Source organism: Chiloscyllium plagiosum, unplaced genomic scaffold, assembly GCF_037043375.1.
Source record: "Chiloscyllium plagiosum isolate Xiang-an unplaced genomic scaffold, Cpla_swu_hap1 HiC_scaffold_39, whole genome shotgun sequence".
NCBI lineage: Eukaryota > Metazoa > Chordata > Chondrichthyes > Orectolobiformes > Hemiscylliidae > Chiloscyllium > Chiloscyllium plagiosum.
In genome coordinates, this window is record NW_028270177.1 from 30,148,226 (window position 1) to 30,171,681 (window position 23,456).

The 23,456-nt window shown below is 43.3% G+C and overlaps 1 protein-coding gene across 6 annotated transcripts in view; it reads right to left on the reverse strand.

Annotated features, from left to right (window-relative positions):
• The window catches only part of LOC122541051 (multiple C2 and transmembrane domain-containing protein 2-like), a 487,119-nt gene that overhangs the window by 14,003 nt on the left and 449,660 nt on the right, over positions 1-23,456 (reverse strand). For 5 of the 6 annotated variants that reach the window (XM_087981162.1, XM_087981161.1, XM_043677545.2 and 2 more), the window contains 2 exons: positions 17,555-17,664; positions 5,198-5,295 (listed from right to left, as the gene is read on the reverse strand). In XM_087981162.1, the coding sequence (XP_087837288.1) occupies positions 5,198-5,295; positions 17,555-17,664 (208 nt within the window). Of the gene's footprint in view, positions 1-2,296; positions 4,311-5,197; positions 5,296-17,554; positions 17,665-23,456 lie in introns of those variants that run through there. The other variant, XM_043677552.2, reaches the window with a different exon arrangement.

Below are 23,456 nucleotides of genomic sequence, written 5' to 3' on the forward strand. Positions count from 1 at the left end.
ATTGCTGTCACGAGAGCTTTGAGAAGTTAGTGCAGAAGATGCTACACCCTGCTGTTACAATGAGTGCGTGGTGAAGCGAGAGGACGTTAAAGGTGCAGGATGTGTTGGCCCTATTATAAGAAGGATATTAACAAGCTGGAGAGATTTCAGATTTCCAGGATGTTGCTAGGAATGGATGGTTCGAGTTATAGGCTGGGACTTTTTTCACTGGAGGGTTAAGAGGTTGAAGGGTGACCATAGAGGTTTATAAAATAATGAGGGGTATAGATAAGATTAGATTAGATTCCCTACAGTGTGGAAACAGGCTCTTCGGCCCAACAAGTCCACGCTGACCCTCCGAAGAGTAACCCACCCAGGCCCATCTCCCTCTGACTAATGCACCTAACACTACGGGCAATTTAGCATGGCCAATTCACCTGACCTGCACATCTTCAGACTGTGGGAGGAAACCAGAGCACCCGGAGGAAACCCACATAGACACGGGGAGAACATGCAAATTCCACACAAACAGTCACCCCGAATCTGGAATCGAACCCGGGTCCCTGGCACTGTGAGACAGCAGTGCTGACCACTGAGCCACTGTGCCATCCCATAAGGTGAATGGCAGGTGTCTTTTCCCAGGATGGGAGATTTAAGGAGGCATATTTTTAAGGTTAGAGGAGGCAGATTTAAAAATGACATGAGGGGCAACTTTCTTACACAGGGATGGTTCATGTGAACTTCCAGAGGAAGTGGTGGAGACAGGCACAGTTACGTTTAAAATACATTTGGATGTGGACATAAATAAGGGATGTTTGGAGGGATATGGGCCAAGTGCAGGGAGCCAAGACTAGTTTAGTTTGGGATTAAACTTGGCATAGACTGGTTATACCTCAGGGTCTGTTTCTGTTCTGTATGATTCTTTGACCCTAAGTGGTGTCAATTTGCACCAAGTTGCACAGTTACTATCCAAGAATATTTGGGTCTCAGCCATCTCTGGCGAGATATCACATTCATTGAACGGGTGATGACAGGAAAGTTGGAGGTAGCACCGACTGATTGACAGCAGCATGTGATTTATATTGCTGGCCCCTTTCCAGTCAGGTTGAGAATGAGGAAATCACTCACAGTCAGTTTTCCTTGATTTACCACTGATGTTTTAGCCACTAATTTGAATGTCAAATCTAAGAAAATCCACCCTTCAACTTCCACATCTGTGGGTGACGATGAAGAAGGAAAGGAAGATGGAGTTCAATTGTAATGCTCCAGCCACGTTATTCGTTTAATTGGATTATTCCACAAGAGTATCTATTTATGAATTATATTGACAGGTTTGTACATTTTAGAATAGCTTGCTAAGTATTGTTAAGTCTTTGGCAGATTACCGATCTATCATGACAAATTAGGCATTTCACAACTGTATATTAACAGGATGTGGAGGGGCCAGTGTTAGACTGGGGTGGACAAGGTCAGTGCTCGTTGGATGCTGCCTGAATTGCTGTGCTCTTCCAGCACCACTGATCCAGAAGTCACACAATGTCAGGTTATAGTCCAACAAGTTTATTTGAAATCACAAGCTTTCAAAGTGCTGCTCCTTCGTCAGGTGAAGTGACTTCATTTGACAAAGGAGCAGCGCTCTGAAAGCTTGTGATTTCAAATAAACTGTTGGATAATAACCTGGTGTCGTGTGACTTCTGACTTTGCATGTTAACAGGCCATGAAGTAGGTTATCATCATTGGGTTTTGTGCTAGATATTCTCTGGGATTCCATATCACAAAGATATTTGGACAGGTACATGGGTAGGAAAAGTTTAGAGGGATATGGGCCAAATACAGGCAAATGGGACTAGTTGAGTTAGGAAATCTGGTTTGCATGGATGGGTTGGGCCAAATGGTCTGTTTCCATGCCGCATAACTTTATGACCAATCATTCCTACTGATCCAACCTCCTCGGCTACTGAGGAGGGATGCTGACCTATCGATAACATCATGAAACTAATTAGGGATGCAGGCTAAATCTCAGGCAAGACGGCAGCATTTCAATTTTGTACAACTCTGAAATCGAAAGCTAGTCTCATTAATGATGACTTGAAACTACCACTGATTGGTTTAAACACCCATCTGATCCACTAATGACCTTTCAGGAAGAAAGTGTGCTGTCCTTATCTGGTCTGGCCTATATGTGACTCCTGACCCATAATGTAATGGACTCTCAAGTGCTCTCTGAAAGGGCCACTCAGTTCAAGAGTAATTAGGGATGGTGGCAAATCCTGCCTGGCCAGTGATCCCATCAAAGAATTCAAAAAATCAAGTAAGTGGAAAGAGAGCTTTTTAAGATAAAGCTTGAAACTGTACATGACAATCTGATGCTGTTTATTGATTCAGGTTATTACAAGGATCAACCCACAGTCCAGGTTGTGGCTGGTGTATTAAAAATTCAATCAAAAGGGCCACGTCGAAAACTACAAGATGAAATAATGAACACTCCAGCATTACAAATGAAAGCCATAAATAGCAGAACTAGTACTGTCATTAATCTAAGTTCATGAGCTTTCGATTTCTTTTTTTATGAAAAAAATATTGTTCCTTGGATATGGGCGTTGCTAAGCTAGCATTTATTGCCCTCGAGCTAATTGGTTCATGAGGCTATTCTAGGTGGAGTGGAGAGTCAACAACATTACTGTAGTTTCGCATTCACCTGTAGGTCCAACCAGCTCAGAAAGGTAACTTTTGTTGCCTAAAAGACATCAATGAACCAGATTTGATTTATTATTGTCACAAGTACCTAGGCACAGTGAAAGTTTTGCTTTGCGTACAATACAGGCAGATCATATCATACAAAGTGCGTTAGGGTAATAGAACAGAGCGAGGAATATAATGTTACGGTTGCAGAGAAGGTGCACAAAGGGCAGGATCAACATTAAATTTTAAATTTGAGATGTCCATTCAGAAGTCTAATAACAGTGGGGAAGAAGCTCTTCTCGAATCTGTTGCTAAGTGTGTTTATGAAAATTGACTGCGGTTACCTGATTGTCACTATATTCACTTTTAAGTCCAGATTTTTTTTACTGATGTCAGATTTCTCATCTGCCGTTGTGGGATCTGAACCCATATCCCAAGAACATTAGTCGAGGATTTTGGATTATTGTTAGTCCAATGATTCGTAGATTTACAGACCAAATAAATCATCGTTGTGAGTTTCAAAGCAATCAAGGACAATATGAACTGCTGCTCCAATTGCAGCACTTTCAACTCCAGTTGATTCAGACTCCATGGAGGTCCCAGACCCATTTGAGCATCTCTGCTGCTCAAGATTGTCAGTTGCTGCTAAATCTCACTAGTGGCTGTAGAGAGCTGGATAATTGAGAAACCACTATAAAAAACACATGAGGGCTAGGCTTACAGATAAACTGTGAGATGGAAAGTAAGAGAAGGTACAAGATGGTCAAAAATTAGTTTCAGACAAGGGAATAGAGAGAGAGAAAAAAGGAGTTTTGAGAAGATTTGTAGCTCAGGTTGAGGTTCTAGCTGTAAGTCTGCTCGCTGAGCTGGAATAGGTGCAGAAAAGGCAAACATAACAGAGGGAAATGATGACAAAGAAAGAGTGAGAAATAGGACATAGGCAAAAACTCAATAGGTTAAAAAAGATGACAAAAAAATATTCAGACCACTTTTATTCTGTACTGAGGGAAGTGGCATTCTGTCTGTCAGATCACTGTGAAAATAGTCTGGCTGTGCCATTGAGAAGCAGAGTACATGACCTGAAAAGGTGGCCAATGATTTAAGACTGAAATTGAGGATTTTCTTCACTCAGAAAGTAGAAAATCTTTGGAATTCTCTACCACTGAGAGAATTTCTGTCTTGAACCTATTCAGTAACTGAGCTTCCACGTTCTGTGGCTGGTAAGATCAGTCATTGAGTAAGCTCAAGGTAGAATTTGATAGATTGCTCGATACTAAACAAGGAATATAGGGATACTGAGGGAATTTGGTGCAGGATGGATGGACAGCCATGATCTAGAGTGGTGGGGCAGGCTCAGAGGACTGAATGGCTTACTCCTGCTCCTATGTTATGAAGAAAGGAAGCGGGGAGACACAAGGAGATGGGCTCATGGGTTTCTTGTCATCAACATTGTTTCCAGACAAAAAAACACAGTTCCTTCCTGAGCTTGATTCAACATTAAAATGTGGTCTTCTCCAATGTGCCTTAGCCCTCGTGCCAATGGCGCTGGTCCCCAATGGGAGAGTGCGCGACTCATACAATCACTGACTGAAAGCATTCCTTCTCGTTGTTACCAACAGTGATTTAGTTCCTCTGACAGCATCTGAAAACTAACAGCAACTTGGATCATTTGAAGAAAAGACTGCAAGAGATTTAACATTCCCAAGAGGATTTGCGCACACAGTGACTAACAGCGAGATGTGATTTTGGTGGTGATGTGCTCATTGATTCTGGCTTTGTCAAACTTGAACAAACTATTGGTGGCGCAGTGGCTCAGTAGTTAGCACTGCTGCCTCATAGAGCCAGGGATCGTTGCTCGATTCCACCCTCCGGTAATTGTCCCTGTGTCTGCGTGGGTTTCCTCTGGTTGCTCCAGTTTCCTCCCACTGTCCAAAGATGTGCACGTTAGGTGGACTGGCAATGCTAAGTTGCCTATAGTGTCCAGGGATGAGCAGGCGAGGTGGGTTAGCCATTGGAAATGCAGGGTTACAGGGATAGGGTAGAGAGGGTGGATCACAGAGGGCCGATGTGGATTCAATGGGCCGAATGGCCTGCTTCCACACTGGATTGCTTGGTTTGTGATCCTTGACCAAAGATCTATTTCCTCTAAAGTCCGCAGGTAGCCCAACATTCCACCGGAACAGGCGCTGAAACAAGACAGCTACATTTGCTGGAAATCCAAAGTGAAAATGCCTCAGAGAGCAATAATTAAGTTATTCAGTAACAGGATTATTAAAGCAAGTTCAAATCCCTTTAGGGCAGTTAATGAATTTTACCTCGGTGAAACAAGTCCAATAGCATCCTTTTGGTAAAGAAACCTACCATTTTTACCCAGTCCGTCCTATCTTCAGTTCCATATCAGCTTGGTTAGTTTTTAAACAGCCCTCTGGAATGGTCTAATAAAACCTTCAGCTCAGGGCATAGGGACAGACCAGAAATGCTGGCTTTCCCAGTGGCACACTGTTCCCAAGAACACACATTTTAAAAAAACTCCTACCTTTTGGACATCTGATGGAATTCTGGAGAGGAAGTTAAGCAGCTCGTTATTATCGATGGCGTATGGATTTCTTAGCTTCTTCGTGAATTTGTGTATGCCTGTCAACAGAATTAAAATTTTTTCGTAAAAAATGCATTGAGACAGAAGGAACAGTTTTGCAAGTGAAAATTAGTGAGAAAACAATTACAAAGCAGCAGTCACACATGTGTGCCAGCACTCATGTCTCAACCTTATTACCACTCCCTGTTCTGTCATCTGGGTTCATTAACAAATACCCTCTTTACATAAAATCTCATTTTCTTCAATTGCAAAATCCATTACAAAAGCAACAGCAGGAGAGTCCTCACCTCTCCCATAAGATAAGATTAGTGTTTGGTCTCTGCATTTCAAATGGGAGTTTATCAACAGCACATTTCCGTGGTATGTGCTGAGCCACTCCAGAATACTCCAGTGGGCTTCAGACTCCCTCTGACCTCAGCATGTTCAGTCCTGCTGCCTTCACACGTAAACAGCGCTGGAGAATTTTTTATTTTCATTAAATAAACGTCTGTTGGTCGCCTTAATGCTCAAGACTCCAAGCGAGTCTCGACAAGCTGAAACGTCAGCAGTTTTGACAGCAAATAGGTAACCAGGTCCAACTGGGGCTCATCTGGCTGAGAGCATGTCCAACTGAGGGAGGCGTAACAGTGATTTCCATTTAAATGCAAAAATATCAACATATAAATAAAATCACCCATGCACTTGCAACTTCTTTAAATATATATCTGCACTGAAACATATCTGAATAGAAACAACAGTTTTTATTTGGCACACACCTCAATAACCTTGACCGTGAATTAAAGGGGCTGGAAGTTTCCTTCAGGTTTAGAGTTTAAAAGACTTGGAATCTTAAGTTTTCATTTTCAACTGTTTATCGGTGTGGGCCAATGAATTCAGGACTTCTACTTTAACAATGGCTTCACTTTATTAATCTGCTGACGGATTAAAAGCACATCTGTCTTAAAGGTTTAAACACGGAATGCACAAAAAGTTCAGACATCCTGTGTGACAGTTTTCCTTTATGGTTATTTTGTTTTTGATGGTCTCACTACTTCGACGAGCCTGCCAACTCTGTGCGGCTGTGTGAGGACGAAGTGATTAGAGTGAATTGTTTTCAAATGTAGACAGCCTTTAGTGCAGTATCACATTCGCGTGAAATGCAATATCAAATTTCATTGCATTCAAGGAGCGTTAACAATCCAAACAAAGGCTTTCCTCATTAACTGCATCCGACCGCAGTGGTAGATTCAAAAATGGAGTGTTTCCTGACATTATGGCTTCAAAATATCTCTCGTGTAGATTCCTAAGCACAAGGATGCTGGGTGAATATTACCAGCATGGCTCCTGCATTGATAGAGATCACACACGGGTGACTAACTGGGCTAAGGTCTAATTATGTCCTATTTACATGCAGGTTTCAATCTGATAAAAACCAACAACACAGTTGAAATGCCTTCATAAACAATACAGTATCCAGGTTAGGGGGGGGCACCCTTAACACGTAAGGGTTGTATGGTAGTCTTATGCAACCTCGTGATATTTAAATGGAAAACTCACCCTGTCATTTTTAATGGGGAGTCATAATGGTTTGAGAGATAGCTTATAGTTTGCCCTAGCACTATTCACCCAACACCCTTGTGCCTGGGAATCTACACTGGGGGTATTTTTAAAACACAGCAGTTTTAACAGAGTGGGAGGTTATGAATCCTTATTTTTAAATTTGTTTTAACACATAAAACTGTAATTAACAAGCTCATTGTTTCTGTAGTGAGTCACTGTTCATGGAAACATCATTGCTCAGCACTGGAGAAATGATGGGCCATAGGACAGGGTAAAGTTTAGGTCTACCTGGGCAAGAGGGAGGAAGTGGAGTGGACGCAGTATGCGGAAAATCTTTTCCCGTTCTTTTAAAAACGTTCCCTCATGAAGTTAAGGGTTCTCGATGTCTCCAAAGTGCTGTCAACCGTGATCCTTTACAAATCTCCATGAAAACTATGGAGGAGTAAGCCAGTCATCTACACAATGGAACAGGTCAAGTATGGTCTTGCAACCTGAAACAACCTACACTCTTAGAAGGTTCTAGTCAAAATCAGAAAGCTCAGGAATTGGATCAAGAATTCTGGAATCAGGTACCACTTGCCATTTACAAACGTGCTCCTGAGTCAAACAGCACTGGGTGCAACCTGGTCCAGAATCTTGTATTTATAAAGTTGCTACACTTAAAGATTATCGTGCTTCTTTGTATAATACAATGTGCAAAGACAAATATATCAAACTATTCAGCTTTGGAGTTTGAAAACGTACTGGTTTGACAAAGCACATGACTGAAAGCGCTTTCCCCTTGTTTGAAAATTAACGACTGGGAACCGACCTTAACACTTGAACTAAACTGGCCGAGGCTGATGTTAGGAAGCACTTGTTCACTTTGAAACAAGATAATTACATTGAGGCTGTTGTCAGACAAAATGGGCTGCATGTTCTGAGGAGTGGCAATCACAGTCAGATTGCCAGCCTACTCCTCCTTTATCATGTTAAGAGCGACCTCCTCATTTCTGGTAGAAAATTCCAGTTGCAGTTCCTGCAGAAATGAGGGGACTACCTTAAATCCAACTGCGCCCTGGTTGTGCATGATAGTCAGGGAAAGGGAAACCATGACCCTTCCCTCCATGGCAGTAGCTGCATTCTGATTGAAATGACCTGCAGCACAGACAGTTCCTGTAAAAAGGTAAGTACAATAGAATCCTCACAGTGTAGAAGCAGGTCATTTGGCCCATACCAACCCATTATCCCTGTACTTCCCATAGACAATCCATCTAACCCACATAGCCTTGGAAACTATGGGCAATTTAGCATGGCTAATCTATCTAACCTATATAGTTTGGACTGTGGGAAGAAAAAGAGCTGGAAATGTGTTGCTGGAGAAGCGCAGCAGGTCAGGCAGCATCTAGGGAACAGGAGAATCGACGTTTCGGGCATTAGCCCTTCTTCAGGAATGGAAGAAAAAGAGCACCCAGGATAAACCCACGCAGACACAGGGAGAATATGCAAACTCCACACACACAGGCAGTCGCCCGAGGGTGGAATTGAACCCGGGTCCCTGGCACTGTGAGGCAACAGGGTTAACCACTGAGCCACTGGGCCTGTCAAGTAAGTGTGAGGTTACGGTGCCAGTTGGGAAGGCTGGGGGAGAGAAGTCAACTGAGGCATTCAAGACTGCAGTAAATGGTTATTTAAATGGAAGGAATATTTAGGGCCTATGGGAAAAAGACAGGAGAATGTGACGAAATGCTCATTCAGAGAGCTGGTGCAGATGTGATAGATCAAATGGTTCTGTGTCATAACATGTCTGAAATTCTATCTAAGTGGATTCTTGGATCCAATAATGCTCCCTAGAGTATATCTCACAATATGCCCTAGGTCAATTCTTAATAATATTACATATTTACGACATCAACCCCTATTCCAAAGTAAGGGTATAAGCTTGCCATGGATGTGAAATGAGGTTCCATTCCAGAAGAATGAGAATCTTCCATTTCTGATTTACATGAAAAGTTGGTTTGTAACCATTAGGTTCATTCATTCAGCCCACTGACACAAGGTTCATATAATTGAGTGGCACACTGCCAGTAATTCCTCACCATATTAGTCCCTGTGCTTAGTGTGGCTATTGGCAGGAATTGGGTATCAAAGACCATAAGGGATAGAAACATTAGAAGACAAGGCAACCCAAGCCAACTTTAGATGCCACTTTCGCAACTGGGTCGATAGAAATGTTAGTGACCACAGAAGGGCGCATCCTTAACGTTGGAGATAGAACGCCGAAGAACAATGACAAGGGAGCACTTCCTCACACAAAGGGTAGTGCAACTCTTTGCTCCAGAAAGCTGCATCAACTGGAATTTTTTAAAAAAATGAGACTGAATGAGTCGTCAGTAAGTTTTGTACTGTCAAAAAGAAGAAATCATATTCAGAGAGGGACAGCAGCCCAAGTGAGTATACACTTTGGAAAATTCAGTGGCAACATGGGAATGAGGTGCAGGGAGCAGAGGTGCTTGTTTCCTTGCCTCCTAACTTGGAAGGATTTTTTATAAACAGAATAAATTGAAGCTCTGGATCAGGGGCCCGACACAGAAGAGTGACATCACAGGTAAACTGTAAATTCATTGGTTGATGATAGCTACTAATTTGACAAGTTTCAGATTGAAGACAAATAGGGGAAATACTTACATGGTATAAACTAGTGTAAAAAACCAGTGTAATTTAAAAAAATAATTAAAATGGAGATACCAGGCCAGGTGATATTTTTGATTTGAGAGCTGGTGGACCCCAATGTGGCTCATAGTGACCATATCTATAGCCAGTGTTGGTTGCTTGACGAACTCCGGCTCAGAGTTGATGAGCTGGAGTCTGAGCTTCCAACACAGCGACACATTAGGCAGAGGGAGGGTGACCTGGACACTGTGTTTCGGGAGGCAGTCACACACCGCAGATTAACTGATTCACTAATATTATGGTCATTGGTCAGGGACCATGAGGTGCTGCTGAAGGAGCCTCAGCCCTTGAGCTTGTCTAAGAGGTTCGAGATTCTCGCTCTCTGTGCAGATGAGAGCAAGGGCTGTAGGGAGGATGGGCAAACTGGCCATAGCAATGTGGTACTGGGAGCCATTCAATAGAGGGGTTGAAAAGAGAAATGGAGTTGTAATCTGGATAGTATAGTCAGGGGAATAGACACTGTCCTCTGTGACCAGGATTGCGAGTCCCAACGTCTGCATTGCCTGTTTGGTGGCAGGGTTCAGGATATCTCATCTGGGCTGCAAAGGAATTTGGAATGGGAGGGGAAAGATCCAGTTGTCGTGGCCCATGTAGGTACCAATGATATGTAGAAAGAGGAAAGAAGCTCTGCCAAGGGAATATGAGCAGCTCGGAGCTAAATTAAAAAGCAAAATCGAAAAGGTAATAATCTCTGGATTACTATCTGCATCATGAGCAAACTAGCATGAGATCAACAAGATTACAGAGGCAAATGCATGGCTCAAAGATTGGTGTGGGAGAAAAGGGTTTGAATTTGTGGGATACTGGTACCAGTACTGGGGAAGGAAGGCACTGTTCCGATGGGATGGGCTCCATGTGAATCATACTGGGACCAGAGTCCCAGTGAATCGCATGTCCAGAGATAGAGAGGGTGGAGCTTTAAACTAAATAGTTGGGGGGAGGGGGGGGTCAGATGCATGGAAAATATTATGAAAAAAGGAGAGGGCTCAACAGAGATCATTAAAATTTTCAGAACAAGTAACAGGGCAGATAGTATGGAAAGGCTCAGGAGCCTAACTTCAGGCTCAGCAAGTAAGGGGAGAAAGTGAGGGCTGTAGATGCTGGAGATCAGGGCTGAAAATGTGTTGCTGGAAAAGCGCAGCAGGTCAGGCAGCATCCAAGGAACAGGAGAATCGACGTTTCGGGCATAAGCCCTTCTTCAGGAATGAGGAAAGTGTGTCCAGCAGGCTAAGATAAAAGGTATGGAGGAGGGACTTGGGGGAGGGGCTTTGGAAATGCGATAGGTGGAGGGAGGTCAAGGTGAGGGTGATAGGCCGGAGTGGGGTGGGGGCGGAGAGGTCAGGTGGAGGGAGGTCACCTTGACCTCCCTCCACCTATCGCATTTCCAAAGCCCCTCCCCCAAGTCCCTCCTCCCTACCTTTTATCTTAGCCTGCTGGACACACTTTCCTCATTCCTGAAGACGGGCTTATGCCCGAAACGTCGATTCTCCTGTTCCTTGGATGCTGCCTGACCTGCTGTGCTTTTCCAGCAACATATTTTCAGCTCAGCAAATAAAGGGGCAACTATGAGACAGGGGCTTTCAACGCAGGACTGAAGGCGTTTTTTTTAAGATTAGATTCCCCACAGTTCCCTTTCAGCCCAACCAGTTCACACCGAACCTCCAAAGAGTAACCCACCCAGACCCATTTCTCTCTGACTAATGCAGCTAACACTATGGGCAATTTAGCATGGCCAATTCACCTGACCTGCACATCTTTGGACTGTGGGAGGAAACTGGAGCACCCGGAGGAAACCCACGCAGGTGTGGGAGAATGTGCAAACTCCACACAGACAGTCACCCAAGGTTGGAATCAAATCTGGGACCCTGGTGCTGTGAGGCAGCAATGCTAACCACTGAGCCACTATGCAATGTACACAGCTTACTAGACAAGGTAAATGGGCTTGTAGCACAGATTGAAATTGGCAGGTATGTTGTTGTGGGTGTCACAGTTATGTAGCTGGAAGGGGATCAGGGCTCGTAACTAAATATCCAAGGAAACATGTCCTATCAAAATGACATGCAGATGGACAGAGGGGGCAAGATTGCATTGTATGTAAGAAATGAAATTAAATCAAAAGCAAGAAGTAATATCGAGTCAGAAGGCATAGAATCTGTGTGGCTAGAGTTGAGGAACCGCAAAAGAACAAAGACTCCAATGGGAATTGTGAACAGGCTTCCTAGCAGTAGTCAGGATGTGGGGGCAGTAAATAAATTATGAGATAGAAAAGGCATGTAAGAAAGGCACTATTACAAAGAATCATGGGGGACTCCAATATGCAGATGGACTGGGAAAATCAGGTTGGTGGGCAGATCACAACGAAAGGAATTTGTACAAAGTCTACGAGATGGTTTTTTGGAGAAGCTTGTGGTAGAGTCCACTCGGGAGCAGGCATTTCCAGATTAGCTGATCAATGCAGACTTGATCAGACACCTTACAGTGAAGGAGCTACTGGGGGCAGTGACCACGTATGATACAATTCACCCTGTAGTTTGAGAAGGAAAAGCTGGAGTCAGATGTAACGGCATTACAATTGACTAAAAATATATGAGGGAGGAGCTGGCCAGAATATATTGGAAGGGGAGCCTAGCAGTGAAGACTGCAGCAACAATGACAGGACTTTATGGAGTAATTCAGGAGGCACAGGAGAAACTCATCCCAAGGAAGAAGAAACGTAGTAAGGGGAGGATGAGGTAACCATGGCTGACAAGGGAAGTCAGTGACAGCATAAAAGCAAAAGCAGACATGTGTAGAAGATCAGTGGAAAGCCAGAGGATTGGGAAACCCTTAAAAACATGTAGAGAATAACTAAAAATACAATGGGGGGAGAAGATAGAATATGACAGCAAGGTAGCTAGTAATATAAAAGATTGCAAGAGATTTTTCAGGTATCTGAAAGGTAAGAGAGAGGCAAGAATGGACGAAAGATCGCTAAAAAATGAGGCTGGAGAAATCATCATGGGGAACAAAGAGATGCCAGAGGAACTTGGTAGGTACTTTGCATTACTCTTCACAGTGGAAGACTCCAGCAACATACCAGAACTTCAAGAGGAGCAGGGCAAAGTTGAGCGTAGTGGCCATCACTAAGGATAAGGTGTTGGGGAAGCTGAAAAGTCTAAAGGTGGATAAACCAGACAGGCCAGTTGGACTATATCCCAGCGTTCTGAAGGAGATCGCTGAAGAGATTTACAGGCATCGTACAGGATTGTACAGGCATTTCAGGAATCACTGGAGTCGCCGCGGACTGGAAAATGGCTAACGTAACACCTTTGCTTGAGAAAGGAGGGAGGCAGAAGACAGGAAACGATAGACAGGTTAGCCTGGCCTTGACATTTGGTAAGATTCTAAGAGTCCATTTTTAGGGATGAGATTGTAGAGTTTTGGAATTGCACAGTCCAACAGGGCTGGGTCAGCACAACTTCATCAAGGGGCGGTCAATCTGACAAATCTGTTAGAATTCTTGAGGAGGTAACAAGCAAGTTAAGCAAAGGACAGCCAGTGAATGTAATCTATTTGGATTTATGACAATCATCGCCATTTTTGCTATATCAATTCCAGATATCTATTGGAGTTCGCAGGGGTCCATGTTGGGACCAGAACTATTCATATTATACATTAATGATCTGAATGAAGGAACAGAGGGCACTATTGCTAAGTTTGCAGATAACACAAAGATATGTAGAGGGATAGATAGTGTTGAGGAAGCAGGGAGGCTGCAGAAGGACTTGGACATGGGCAAAGAAGAGGCAGATGGAATACTATGTGGCAAAGTGTGAGATAACACACTTTGTTAGGAAGAATGGATGCATAGACTATTTTCTAAATGGGGAGAGGCTTCAGAAACCTGAAGCACAAAGGGCCTAGGTTCAATTGGCAGTTAGGAAGGCAAATGCAATCTTTGCATTCATTTCAAGAGGGCTAGAGTACATGAGGAGAGATATGTTATTGATGCTATATAAGATTTTGTTAGGAATATTATGAGCAGTTTTGGGCCCAATATCTAAGGAAGGATGTGCTGACCTTGGAGCCGTTCCAGAGGAGGTTTACGAGAATGATCCCACGGATGGCGTGCTTATCATAAGATGAGTAGTTGAGGACTCTGGGTTTATACTTGATAGAGTTTAGAAGGATGAGAGGGGACTAGACTGAAACTTACAGAATACTGAGAGACTTAGATAGAGTGGAGGTGGAGAAGATGGTTCCAAGATTTGGAAAGACTAGGATCCAAAGGCACAGCCTCAGAGAGAAGGAACAACCCCTTAGAACTGAGTTCAGGAGTAATTTCTTCTTTCTAGTGAATCCGTGGAATTCATTGCCAAAGAAGGTTGTAGAGGAGAAGTTGTTGAGTGTATTTAATAAAGTGATGATAGATTCTTCATGAATAAGGAAATGAAGTGTTACAAGGAAAAGGCAGTAGAATAAGGTGAGAAACATTTCAGCCATGATTGAATGTTGAAGCAGACTGGTTGGGCTGAATGGCCTAATTCTGCTCCGATATCTTACGGTTGTATACTGACCAGGAACATTGTGGGCTACATCATTAAGCAGCTTAAGACAGAGATTAGCCATGGTATCTAAACCCACACCCCAGTCCTGAAGAAGGGTTACACCTGAAACGTCAACTTCTCCACCCCCTAATGCTGCCTGGCTTGCTGTGTTCTTCCAGCTTCCTGCGTGTCTACTCAGCAAAATTGAAGGCAATGGGAATTGGGGCGGATTCACTCAGCATAAAAGGAAGATGCTTGTGTTGTTGGAGGCAATCATCTCTGTCCCAGGGTGTTTCTTCAAGACTGTCCCCTTAGACCAACTGCCCTCCTTCATAAGGTCAGAAGTGAGGATATTCATTGACCTTTGTATAGCATTCAAGTCCATGCACAACTGCTCAGATAATCAAGAAGTCTATGTCCACACACAGCAAGACGAAAGTTAATAAGCAACAAATATTGGCCCAGTCAGTGATGGCCATACCCTAACAGAACAAAGGAACATAGAAACAGCAGTAGGCCATTCAGCCCCTTAAGCCTGTTCTTCCATTCAATGAGACCGTGAATGATCTGCAGCCTAACTCCATACACATGCCTTTGGCCTGTATCCCTTGATACTTTTGTTTAACAGAAAATTATTGATCTCAAATTTAAATTAACAACTGAGCTTGCATCAGTCGCTGTTTATTGAACACAGCTCCAAATTTCATGTGTAGGGATGATTCCTAATATCTCTCTTGAACAGTCTAGTGCATTAAAAAAAACTACATGGACGACATTCAGACTTGGGTCCAATGGGTAAGTAACATTCATGCCACATTTATGCTAGACAATTACCAGCTCAAAAAAGAACACTCTAACTATCTCATCTTGACAGTCAATGGTGTTATGATCACTAAATTCTCCATGAGCAATATCTTGCAGGTGGTGTAGGGGGATGGTGAGAAAAAGCTGACATGGATCTGTCATATAAATCTTGTGACTATAAAAGGCCCAGAGCTCCACAAAGAATACCTTACCTCAAGACTCCCTGAAACATGCTCATCATCTGCAAGGCACAACTGGTGGGTAGGCAGTGCAGGAGTGGTAATGTCACTAGACTAGCAATTCGGAAACTCAGATTAATGTTCTGGGGTCATGGGTTCAAATCCCACCATAGCAGATGGTAAAATATGAATTTTAAAAAATATAGAACTGATATAGTTAAAATAGTGAATTCTGTCTTAAAAACTCGTCTAATTTACTAATGCGCTTTTGGGAAAGAAGCGTGGCCTACATATGACACCAAAGGTGGCTGACTCTTAAGTGCCTTCAAAAATGACCAAGGGCCAATTAGGGTTGAGCAACAAAGGCTGGCTCAGCCAATGAGTCCACATCCTGTGAACAAATGAAAGAAGGTTTTTTTTTTAGATTAGATTACAGTGTGGAAACAGGCCCTTCGGCCCAACAAGTCCACACCGACCCGCCGAAGCGAACCCACCCATACCCCTACCCCTACATTTACCCCTTACCTAACACTACGGGCAATTTAGCATGGCCAATTCACCTGGCCCTGCACATCTTTGGACTGTGGGAGGAAACCGGAGCACCCGGAGGAAACCCACGCAGACACGGGGAGAACGTGCAAACTCCACACAGTCAGTCGCCTGAGGCGGGAATTGAACCCGGGTCTCTGGCGCTGCGAGGCAACAGTGCTAACCACTGTGCCACCATGCCGCCCACTATTTGTGATGGAATCTTCTGCATTTAGCTGGATCAGTGGAACTCCCACCGACTCTTAAGAAGCTCAATAGTGTCAAGCTTGATGAACCACTGGTACAGAGTGGGTGATGAAGTTATTATTGGGCCAGAACGGTGGCTCAGTGGTTAGCACTGCTGCCTTACGGCACCAGGGACCTGGGTTCAATTCCTCAGGCAACTGTCTGTGTGGAGTTTGCACATTCTCCCCCTGTTTCCTCTGGGTGTTCCAGTTTCCTTCCACAGTCCAAAGGTGTGCAGGCTAGGTGGCTTGACCATGAGAAGTGCAGGGCTACAGGGATAGGTTGGGGGTTGGGTCTGGATGAGATGGTCTTAGGGTGCTTGGTGTAGATTCGAGGGGCCAAATGGCTTGCTTCCACACTGTAGGGATTCTATGATTATTCTCCACAGCAATTCATCAAGCAGTCTTAGATTCCAAACCTGCAACTGCTGGTCACTTGATAAAGACACCACTACCACCAAGTTTCTCTCCACGATGAAGATGTGGAGCTATATCACCATTCCTTAACATCACTGGGTAGGAAGCTTGGAACTCTACCTCAAACAGCACTGTGGGACACATGGACGACAACCTTTCAAGAAGGTGGCTTATCAGCAACACCCACACCGGCTGAAGATGAAAAAATGGTCATTTTCCACTATTCTGAATCTCACAAGGAGGTGAACTGAGACAACCTGAGTACAGTCATATCATTAGCTGCAAATTTATAACCAGACCTTAACAATCCAACAAACGTCACGTGAATACCTCAGGCTGTGGTTTCAGCATTTAACATGCTCGCAAAACATTTCTTACTCTGACCGTGGGTCCCTTGCTGTTTGCAGTATACATTCATGATTGAGGTATAAATGTGGGAGGTTTCATCAGCATGTTCACAGATGACATGAAAACTGTCGGTGTTAGTAGTGAGGATGAAAGCTTTAGACTACAGGGTTATTCAGAAGGGCTGAACAGTGGCAAGTGGAATTTAATCCTGCAAAGTGTGAGGAATGCATTTTGGGAGGGTAACAAGGCAAAGGAAATCACGATACAGGGAAGGATCTCGGAAAGTCCAGAGGACCCTTGGTGTGCATTGCCAAAGATGCTTGAAGGCAGCAAGTCAAGTAGACAAGGTGGTTTAGGAAGTACACGGGACTCTTGCCTTTATTAATTGGGATATTGAATACAAGTGCAGAGGGATTATGATGGAGCTGTAAAAAAATGTTAGCTTGGGCAGGTTGGAGCACTCTGTGCAGTTCTGGTCGCTATACAATAGGAAGGATGTGATTGCATTAGAGATGTTGCCTGGGCTGCAGCGATTCATTTGTGAAGAGAGATGACACAGGCCGGGGCTGCTTACCTTAGAGCACAGAAGGCTGAGGGATGACCTGATAGAGGTGCACAAAATTATGAGAGGTGTAAATAGGATCAATAGGAAGAAACTTCTTCCCACAGCAGAAGGGCCAGTACCCCAGAGGAGGCTAGGATTTAAGCTAAGGGGAAGAAGGCTGAGGTGGGATTAAAGGAGAGTTCTGTCCACACAGAGGGTGGTGGGTATCTGGAACACACTGCCCGAAAAGGCGGTAGGGGTGGGAGCTCTCATAGAAACACTTCCATAAACATTTGAAACAAATACTATGGGACAAGTGCTGGAAATTGGGTTAAGAGTGAATAGTTAGTTGATCGCTGGTGTGGTGATGATGTGCAGAAGGACCTGTTGTTATGCTGTAGAATGTTATGATTCACCGTTGTATTATTATAAACAATAAGAGAAAAATATCTTACCCCAGATCAGCAGGATATACCTCAGTGGGACAAAGTATAACATGAGCGTGCAGACAGCAAGCACAGTACAGGCAAGTCTGGAAAGGAACGGGACTGACCAGTTGAAAGTGCTGGAAGGTTCAGAAAACAAAAGGAAAATGGAACATTAAAGTTAAAAATGCAATTCACAGTGATACAATCTCTGCATAGTGCTTTGAAGTCAAAGACATTTACTTTCTGAAGTTACTTTTTCCTTTAACTCCAACAACTCCGTAACAGAATGTGCTGCTTTTAAAAACATTCAATGCATTTAAGGGAAGGATCAAAATAGTGCAGGAAATGATAAAACCAATTGTCTAAGGGCATTTCATAAACCCTACCAACACTGCGTCTGTTCTATAAATATAAATACGCAGCAGGTCCGGCAGTGTATGTGCAGAGAGAAACAGAGTTCATGTTTGGAGTCAATGACTCTTCGAAGCACAGTTTTGTTCAGCTTAATTGTCTGTCTCTCTCTTTCTCTCTGCACTATGCTGCCAGGCCTGCTGAGTATTTCCTGGACTTTGCACTGATTTCAAGAAAGTGCAACAATGTCTCTACTTCCTCAGGAGGCCAAGAAGATTCGGCATGTCTACAAGAACTCTGACCAATTATTATGGATGCACCATAGGAAGCATCCTATCTGGATGGATCACAGTGTGGTATGGCAACTGCTTATCCAAGACTGCAAGAAACTACAGGGAGTTGAGAACACAGTTCGGTTCAACACGCAAACCAAGCTTCCATCCATTGAGTCCAGCTATACTTCCAGCTGTCTCAGGAAAGCAACCAACATAACCAAAGACCCCCCCCCCCCATCCTGGTTATACTCTCTTCCTTCCTCTTCTATCGGGCAAAAGATATAAAAGTTTGAATACACATGTGAACAAATTTAAGAACAGCTTCTTCTCCATTGGTTATCAGACTTTTGAATGGAGCCCTCAAATGTTAATTCTGATCTCTCTCTCTGCACCTTCTCTGTGGCTGTAACACTGTGTCCTGCACTCTGTTTCGCTACCCTAACGCACTCTATATAGTACAACCTGCCTGTACAGCAGCAAAAACAACACTTTTCACTGTATCTCAGTACATGACAACAATAAATCAATCGGCACATCCAGTATCCGCAATATTTTGCTTTTATTTTACTGCCTCCACTCTGCTCTTTTCCCAGATGAACTCACTTCACTTTACATAATTATTGATTTGTAAGTATTATTATGACAAGGATTGAGTATATTTCCATTAAAGGAGCACTCTAAGGAGCAGCCTATAAAGATGTAATTCAGACCCTAACTATCAGCATTACAGGGTTTCATACTAAAATTACAATGTTTTCACTTGCTGCTGTTGCTAATTAGTGCTATAACTATTGATACCGTTGGCCTCCATTTCCCACTGCGTGCTTATTTATTTTGACACAGGGACCATAAAATGATAAATACAATTTCGCTTTACCAAGCTTTTCCTTCCATTATACTTTACAAGAAATTCTAGGTTATAGCACAGGAATGCATCCTACACCTCAGAGTCACAGTCATACAGCACGGAAACAGACACTTCGGTCCTGCCAGTCCATGCCCACCATGTTCCCAAAAAAACTTGTTCCACTTACCTGAGATTGGCCCATATCCCTCCAAATATTTTCTTTCACGTACTTATCCCAATGTCTTTTAAACATTGTATGTGCATCCACCACTTCCTCTGGCAGTTCATTTCACACATGAACCGCTCTATGTGTAAAAAAAATCATCTTTTGTGTCCTTTTCAAAACTTTCTCCTCTCACCTTAAAAGTATGCACTCTACTTTTGAATTCACCCACCCGAGGAAAAAGACCTTATTTACGCCCGCGTGACTTTATAAATCGCTATACGTTCACCTCCGCCCCCAACCTCCTAAGCTCCAGTGACAAAGATCCCAGTCTACCTCCTCGAGTTTTAGAACTCAAACCCTCCATTTCTGGTAACATCCTGGTAATTTTTTTCTGAACCCTCTCCAGCGTAATAATTTCTTTCCTAAAGCACAGCAACAGAACTGGACACAGCACTCCAACGTCACGTACAATCTCAACGTGACGTCCCAACTCCTATGCTCAAAAGTCTGAGCAATGAAGACAAGTGTGTTAGATGTCTTCTTAACTGCCCTGTTTCTGTGTGATGCAAATTTCAAAGAATTATGTACCTGAATCCTTAGGTCTCTCTGATCGACAACACTACCCAGGGCCCTACCTTTATCTGTATAAATCCTGCCTGTGTTTGTTTTACCAAAATGCAATAGCTCAAAATTACCCAAAAAAAACTCCATCTGTCACTCCTCAGCCCATTGATCGATTTGATGAAGAGCTTTTTGTAATCTCGATAATGTTCACTGTCCACTATACCACTAGGGGCAGCACGGTGGCACAGTGGTTAGCACTGCTGCCTCACTGCGCCAGAGACCTGGGTTCAATTCCCGCCTCGAGCAACTGTCTGTGTGGAGTTTGTGTGTCAGCGTGGGTTTCCTCCAGGTGCTCCGGTTTCCTCCCACATTCCAAAGATGTGCAGGTTTTTTTAAATGGGCCATTCTAAATTGCCCATAGTGTTAGGTGAAGGGGTAAATGCAGGGGAATGGGTCTGGGTGGGTTGCTCTGAGAGGGTCGGTGTGGGCCGAAGGGCCTGTTTCCACACTGTAAGTAATCTAATCTAATTTTAGTGTCATCTGTAAACTTACTAACCATGTCTCCTATATTTAATTATGTAATTTGTTGCCAAGGAACCAGCTCTGAATTAAATGGAACAGACCACATCAATAACCTGGGTCTATGTCCTGCCAAAAATACTGAAACATTGGGACAGTGGCCGGGGGGAGATCCTGGGGTTCACCACTTTCCCTCCAGATTGGAGTCAAGAATGCCAAGTTGTAGATTTATCTTACTATAGCTAAATGAAGTAATAGTGCCTATGCTCCGTTTTCAGTTTTGGCAGTCAATCCAACTGGGAATTCTAGGGGTAGCATTAATCCCAAATAAATAGGCGGGTTTGGATTGAATGGGAGGCGAATCATTCAGAGGTCTCAATCTGACCCATCTTACAAATTGCCTATTGATCCAATGAAATCCCTCTGTCCAGCAGCGGGTGTAAAATGGCCAACTTGTCTGTGTCTCAATCACCTCAGGGTTGACGTCCATTGTAGAGCAAGGGACACAGCCAAACAAATCCTGTTGACTGTAGCTGTGAAGAGGCCTCCCAGGCAATGAAAAATAGCCATCTAATACCAAGGTCAGCAGCCCAGAGGATTTGGAGGGTCAACTCTCAAGATAGAAACTGAATACAATACTGGCAGGAAGCATTGGTGGGGCAGAAGATGATACCTTTGGCGAGGGGTGTTATGGGAGGATGGTAGTGATCAGCCTCCGTCCAGGAGTCAAGCGGTTTAATTAAATATCACAATAATTCAATGTTGTCATGGGAATGTTTTTACGTCCCTTGGAAGTGTGGATGGGGCTTTTGTTCACCGAGTGTCACTCCCACAGTACAGCGCTCCATCAGTACTGAGCGGGAGCCCAGTTCAAGAGCAATATTCATCCTCTGCATGGATCTCCAAGTTAAATGCTCTGTGCTGTTCACTAACAAAGCCTTCAGTGGCTGTAATGTTGGAGAATGAATATAAGTATGGCAAAAGGAATACAAGCTGCTCCATTGACAGGGTAAATTACTGAAAGATCTTTCTCCCCACAGAGTATCAGAACCAGCCATCCAACTCGCATCTTCTGAACAGTGAACGATCCTTTTCCGTTCAATCTTTCATGTTCCAACAGCTGTTTGAAAACAAACACTTTTCAGCCGAGCTGATTTTTATCAAAGTGTAACTGGAACCACAACCCTGAATGTGGCTTGCGTGTAGAATTAATCCTCTCTTGTATAATGACTGGAATGAGAATGGCCTGAGAAAACCCACCTACTTCACATAAAACTGGAATTTTATTAATTAAAAACCCAGAGTGACATGGTGTAATCAAACTTTAATCACTTCACATTAATATATGCATTTTCCAATGAAAGAATCATAATACTAATTTCTTGTGTTTGAAATCCCAGCAACCCCAGGGAAATACATCCGATAACATGCTCACAGCCTCATTATCACCCTTGTGAGGTACATGACAATGCAGCTGGGACAGGGCTAAGGAGAATGTCCTCAATACATTATGATTATGAGAATGCAGCCTCCTTCCTATTTGTCAATAAAGTAAGCAATAATTAATTACTGCTCAATAATGTATTCCAGGATTAATATAGGCACAACGTAAAACACAATAATGATGTGCAAACTCAAGATTGTTGTCAGATCAGATTAAATTCTTGTGACAATATACCACTCTATCATTTTCTGATGAGTTTTGATGTGTGCACAAGCCTATTAGTAGATAGTTTATTGAAATAATATGATCTGATTGGGCTGTTCAACAAGTCAGCTGTATTTCTCTGTAACAGTGTAGAAGTTAAGGGATTAGTCAGAATCGTGTTCTTAAAGGACCCAAGCACCAAATATATATTTTAATGATTGCGATATGAAAACATACAGGTTCACTGATGGAATTTTGCTTTGTTCAGTCATTTGGTCTCAACTTCAGGTCATGATGAACTTTTGGGTCTATTTATAGTTTCAGGGTTGAAAGGAGTAAATCCAGCTGAAATGTCAATTTTGGTAAAATAAAAATAATTTGTATTCAGATGATGCCTTTCATGACCTCAGGACACCCCAAAGCTCTTGTAAGCCAATGAAGTATTTCTGACATGGAACACTGTTGCAGCGAGAAACACACCAGCAATCGTGCACAGCAAGCTCCCACAGTTAGCAATGTGAGAATGGCCAGATTTTCTGCTTTAGGAGTTGTTTGAGGGATTAATATCGAACAGAATACCAGGTCAAACTCTCACAGTTTTCTTGGAAACAGTGTCATGGGACCTTTTACATCCACTTAGATTTCAAGACTAGGATGCAATATTTTCAAAGTGAGAGGAGAAAGGTTTAAAAAATAAATGAGGGGCAATCGTTTTTTGCACAGAGGAACTTCCAGAGGAAGTAGTCAATGTGGGTAGTTACAACATTTGGACAAATATACGAATAGGAAATGTTTGGAGGGACATGGGCCAAGTGCAGGCAGGTGGGACTAGTTTAGTTTGGGTTATGGTCAGCGTGGACTGGTGGGACCGTATTTTCCCAGCTGTAAGACTCTATGTCATGTTTGTCCAAATAGTAAGGGTATCTTTTTGTTTTGCAGCATTAATGTACTCACTCTGACTTAAAGGGTCATAGACTTTATGGGTCGGTTAGCTCAGTTGGCTGGATGGCAGGTTTGCAATATAGAGCAACACCAAACGCGTGGGTTCAATTTGTGCATTGGTTGAGGTTACCATGAAGGACTCTTCTGCTCAATTCCTCCCCTCACCTGAACATAGTGACCCTCAGGTTAAACCACCACAGTTACCTCTCTTTAGTAAGAGAGCAGCCTCATGGTCCAGTTGGACTATGTGACTTTATTCAAAAGTAGCCTTTCACAAATTGTTTGATTAATAAGGATATTACGTAGAAAAAGACCTGCATTAATATAGTGCTCTTGTGAATGACAAATGTCTCAAAACTTTTGACAGCTCAGTTTTGAGGAGTCTATTGTAATGTAAGAAACGAAGCAGAAAATGTGTTGCTGGAAAAGTGCAGCAGGACAGGCAGCATCCAAGGAGCAAGAGAATCGACGTTTCGGGCATGAGCCCTTCTTCAGGAATCCTGAAGAAGGGCTCATGCCCGAAACGTCGATTCTCCTGCTCCTTGGATGCTGCCTGACCTGCTGCGCTTTTCCAGCAACACATTTTCAGCTCTGATCTCCAGCATCTGCAGTCCTCA